At 37.0% G+C, this 5,704-nt stretch overlaps 1 protein-coding gene across 1 annotated transcript in view; it reads right to left on the bottom strand.

Moving 5' to 3' along the window:
• Window positions 1-2,287: 2,287 nt before the first annotated feature.
• LOC115217900 overlaps window positions 2,288-5,704 on the bottom strand; it is an 8,702-nt gene continuing 5,285 nt past the window's right edge. Inside the window, exons 2-3 of the mRNA XM_029787619.1 lie at window positions 2,876-3,048; window positions 2,288-2,355 (exon numbers count right to left, since the gene is read on the bottom strand). Coding sequence (XP_029643479.1) covers window positions 2,288-2,355; window positions 2,876-3,048 — 241 coding nt within the window. The remainder of the gene's footprint in view (window positions 2,356-2,875; window positions 3,049-5,704) is intronic.

Genomic DNA, 5,704 nt, shown 5'->3' on the forward strand with positions numbered 1-5,704 from the left:
ACTTTTAGGTCCGTAAGTGCGTCTTTTACCACTTTAAATGAAGTTTAAGAGACGCATGCAGGAAATATGAGAAGCTCTATCAAGTAGCAGGGGTTTGTATTATGTCGCCTGCCTTAGCTTCTTGGTGTGGACTAAGTAAATTACTTACAAACAGTATAATATACCAAAGTGTATATTATTTAAAATATTTTTTCTTATTGATCGTGGTAGAGTGGATCCATTTTGCCAATATCAATTAACAACGTAAAATGCTTTCTATAATTGTGTCGCAGTCAGCCAAAACACTTTACTGACTGCTTAATAAAAATAGTTATGTATAGACTAAAAAACATGATTATTTTGTATATTTCATTTGTTAACTAATTAGATAAATTATTAAGGTCATGGAAAATGTGACTTGGCTACTGCTATCCCAGGGGCATTTACTCCATGGAATATTAATAAAATAGATCTTGTCTGTAGAAATATAAGCCATTTCATTATTTCCGTTTTTATTAATCATCCTAGAAATATTAATGTGAAATAATGAGAATATTTAATATCTGTAGTTTTGTGTGAAGCTAATCACCATCGTTTTTTAATTGTCCTTTGTTTTTACTTTCACATATAAAACTGCACAGGAGCTTGACTTATTTAATTAAAATGCCACTGGTGGCAAAATAGAATGAGGTATAATCAGGTTTATTTGATAATGTGTGGAATACGATGGTTTTCATTTCATATTCATTCTGAAGAAGTTTCCAAAGAAAAAGTAGTGTCACCCTCTGGCAAATTTGATGAATGTTGATTGCTTCGACTCTGCCAACAGATGGCAGTTAGGAAGACACAACCCACAGGATTACCAGATGATTGATGTTTCGGGCTTTGCTGGAATTGTGATTCATCATCATCATTATTACTAGGTGGGAAAGCAGCGCATACAATCAATGTGATACTGTAAAATAAATTTATCAGGTCCAATACAGCCAACATGAATATCTGTCTAGTGAGGGTACCTCAGGCACATGTATCACAACCCCATGTGCACGTCATGGTAATCTCATATTAAGATAAATAGCGCATGACCTTAAAGGTTGAGCCAAGTTAGGATTTTCTTCAGGTCGAATTGTCCATCCCGCTCAAAAGTTCCTGAATAAAAGTTCTTTGAAGATGATGTTTCAAGGGGAAAAATACTTAAATTCAAAAGAATTATTCTCGACTCATAGCTACGATACTCACCCACTACACCTGAGAGCCACCAAGATACACATAGGGTCAGCCACCAAGAGAAATGCTCAGTTTGTTGTGGTCAAGCAACCAACAAACAAAACTATTCGCTGTAACCCATCTTTTTAACTAAGACAAAACATGTACATCATAGCACTTCCAATCGATGAAGATCAGAAGCCATGAGAGCCACTGGTTGGAACTGCATCAGAACATTATTATTATTAGTAGTAGTAGTAGTATTATTATTCTTATTATTAATACTGTTTACCATCAAAGTGACCCTCGGGTGAAAATATATGAAGCCCAATACACCCACCATGATTACCTATCTGATAAGGGTACACTGGGCACATGCATCACAACTATATGTGCGTGATTTGGTGATCTGATATGAAGATAAGCAGAGCGTGACCTTGTAGGTGGGGCCCAATGAGAATTTTATTCAGGTCGAATAACCCATTCCACTCAAAATGTCCCTGAATAAGGTCTTTTTAAGAATGATGAACAAAACACCAATATTTCCAAAGGTGCATTATTCAGACTCGAAACAATTCCTCTCAACACACGGCTATGATGCTCCCTTACTGCTTCTGCTCGTGATTAGAGATGCACATATCTTTTGATTTGCATAACCTACATTGGGAATCTACTTAGATTCTGTCCATCTTGGCTATTATCCAATTAGTCCTTAATGCTTGATCTTATGCTTCATCCGTCTTCATTTCAGCCGTTATTATTATTAGTCATGTCATTTGGTATGGCTACATCAATGATCTGACTGTATTTGTCTCTCTTATTCAAGATGACAATATCTGACCGAGGGTGTCCGATTACACGATCCGTCTGAAAATCATTGACTTAGAGCATCGTTACTTTTCGTTCCTCTTGCATAACTTTACATGGTACATCCTCATACCAGTTCTGTTACGTCATATTGGTATTTACGGCATAAGAACTAATGAAGATTATTATTATTATTGTTATTATTATTATTTTTATTATTATTATTATTATTATTATTATTATTATTATGGCAAGACGCCCTTACGGCCAGCTGCAATGATTTTAGTTAATAAAATCAAAATGGAGCAAATTGTTCTCTGCACTTATTCAGAAGATATTTTGGACACCGTAAGATTTTAAATCCTATTGACATAATGAAAACAAAATCGTATTTTTCTCAATACTAAGTTGTCTCTTTGGAGGTTTGTTTGCAAATATGGAGACTCTTACTGTAATTGTGGTATCCGCCCCAAACCAATAAGAAGAAATGTTGCCATTGAGCTCCAATAAATTAACTGAAAATACCATCGCCAAAAACAAATATATAGGACATTAAAGAGATGAACATAGAAAAAATACACTAACGGCCGCTTAACAAAACGATACGACTATTTGATCGTACAGCAAGCAAAATAAACAAACAAGAACAGACAAATTTTGCCAAGTGATGCATTAATGAAATTACAGATAGGCGTATTAAAGGTATTGTGTGTCAATGAATTACTAAGATCTGTTGAATATGTCACATTCCGCCTCGAAATTTTATGATTATAACAGGTATTTAATGTCAGAATTTGCAAATGACTGGAGATGACAGTTGAAAGAAGAGGAGAGAGGGAGGAGAGTGATGCGTCGACGAAGAAAAAGGGCGATGGCGTCTCACCCGTTAGCGATGCTACAAGAGTGCAAAGATCAACACCATCGCCAACATCACAAACAACAAGGCTACCGCCACCACCGCCGCCGCCGCCACTTCCACTGCGAGCAACATCAGCAGCACCGAGCAGGATCGCAGCAACAACAGCGACAGCAACATTAATGACAACAATAACCTTTCTTAGGAGAAACAGGGGAAAGTTTTTGACTAGGAAAACGAAAACACATCCTTCACAACAACAACAACAACAACAACAACAACAACAACAACAACCGGGACAGCACCGACAAGAAATCCAACGGAAATGGGTGGAACATTCTTTCGACATAGATTTTCTTCAATATTTGCATCGCGTGGCTGCGTGGTCAGAAGTTTGCTTCTCAACAGCATGGTTCCGGGTGCAGTCTACGTGGCATCTTGAGCAAGTGTCTTCTACTATAGCCTTGGGCCGACCAAAGTCTTGTGAGTGGACTTGATAGACGGAAACAGAAAAGAAAAACTGTCATATATATGTGTGTGTTTCTGCGTCAACGTTTGTGCCCCATCACAGCTTTACAAGTGTTGTTGGTGTGTTTACGTCCCCGTGCCTTAGCGGTTCGGCACAAGGCACCGATAGAATAAGTACCAGGCTTAAAAAACAGGGCCTGGGTTCGATTTACCCGACTAAAACCCTTTATGACGGTGCTCCAGCACGGCCGCAGTCAAATGACTGAAGCATATAAAAGAAATAATAAATGCTTGGTAATCTCGTGCTGCCACCTGGCGATAAAGATCAGGTCATAAAATGAACTGCGACCTTTAAGAGTCTGAAAAATAAGAACACACGGATCGAAAATCTGAGGTTACTGCACAGGCAGTAAATTGCTTGAAAGATAATTGGGGTTCGATTTGAAACGTGAAGAGAGGAAAAGTTTTCGGATCTGTCGTTTATTTGTGCCTAAGTTGCTTAACATCCAGTATCTCGGGATGATATTGGATGAGTAAGGTGATATTTTGAACTTGAAATCTACCCCGAAACAAAATTAGTTGTCATTCGGGGTGGAGAATCAGTTAAGATCAGAAGACATGAGAGCCAATGCCTGGTATTGCATCAGGCCATTTATTATTATTATTATTATTATTATTATTATTATTATTATTATTATTATTATTATTATATGTTTGAATTTCGCTTTGTATTTATACAAGTTGGCTCTAAGTCTCACCCCAAGACCTCAAGACACAACAAGTTAGAATTTCAAGTTGATGTCATGCCTAGCGTGTCATATATTTGGTTTTGCACTAAGTATTGTTCTGGAGAATGTTTACGAAAATAAGAAAATTATGAGTTTGTTTTAATACTTGAGATTACATAGATTGTATTTTATGTAGGATATGAGCAGTTACCATGATCTCTATGTTTTGAATTTCTGCCATTTGGGGGTTTCCTGGTACCTGATATATAGCTAGGTAGGAGTCAGCCCCTTTTGCTATCATTCCTAGGGCACCTATGACAACCGGTATTATTTTAGGCTTGATGTTCCACATTTTGCCATTTTTTCCTTACACCCTCTATATGTCTATTTCATACTCTTGCTCTAAAGCTAATAGTAACAAACCATCCGGCGGGGTGAGCGAGATCTGAACATTTCCAGGACCCCAGGCGTAATTAGGCGACTATAAATCAACTTTCTTAGATATACTTGCAGGACTATGTAGTAAGAGGTTTACTTGCCAAAAACATGTTTTCCGGTTCAGTGGTTTTGCAGAATACAATGGGAAAGTCGGCTTCTTTAACCTCGAGTGTCAGTGTGTTTACGTCCCCGAAACATAGCGGGCTTTAAAGCAAGAAAAGTATACTGGGATCGATTTGTTCGAATAAAACTTCTTCAAGGCGATGCCCCAGCATGGCTTCAGCCCAATAACTGCAACGAGTAAACGATAAAAGATAATACTGTCTATGAAGTTTTGTGGGAACTGATTTGTCTGAGTCTGTAGTGAAGAAAAGCCAATAAACTTCATTAAGAGACAAACTAAAACTCAAACTCAGTCGATGGAGCAAAGACCGTAAAAGAGTGAGATAAATATTGGCTTGAGCTTTTCGTTTTAGACGTATTACCTTTCTAGTCAGCTCAGCTGTGCCTCTCGAAAAGCAATTAAATATGCACAGACATCCATTGCCTAATTCTTCTCTCTCCGATCTCCTTGATTGCAGAAACGTCATCGCATACAAAGCATCGTAGCATTCCGTACAGGCTCTGGACTCTATGGATCATTTCTAGAGAGAAACTTCCAAATAAGAACATTGCACTCTTATCACAAAAGCTCAATATTGAATTGTAAATCTTTAAAATCGGTTTTATGTTATAGTTGCAAAACGAAATGTGTCTTCTAGCAATTACTGTAATTTCTACGACAATGCCAATAACTGAAAATAATATAATTATGTTGAAATAAAAGACACATGGAAAGGGAAATATACATTTGGTATATCATATATTTTCTGGAAGGGCGGAATCTATGGACCGAACTTAGAAGTTCATTACGATATATTTTATTGTCGCTCATCTTTAGGGAAGAGTTTATCAAAACATAAAGAGCCCAACAGTAAGAGGCAACGGTGCAAAAGAAGGATTATCAAATCAATACCACACGTGTGCTTATTTTAGGAAATGGTGCGACGTTCAGTTGAGAGACAGGTTCCAAAGAACCTAAAAGTGAATACAATAAAATAGAAAATAAAAACATAACCAAACATCAAGTTAGGTAAAATAATCAAAATTTTTTTTTAATTAAATGAAACACAGAATCAAATATCGCAAAATTAATTAGCTAAACAGAGTACGTAATATATAG

Source organism: Octopus sinensis, linkage group LG12, assembly GCF_006345805.1.
Source record: "Octopus sinensis linkage group LG12, ASM634580v1, whole genome shotgun sequence".
Lineage (NCBI taxonomy): Eukaryota > Metazoa > Mollusca > Cephalopoda > Octopoda > Octopodidae > Octopus > Octopus sinensis.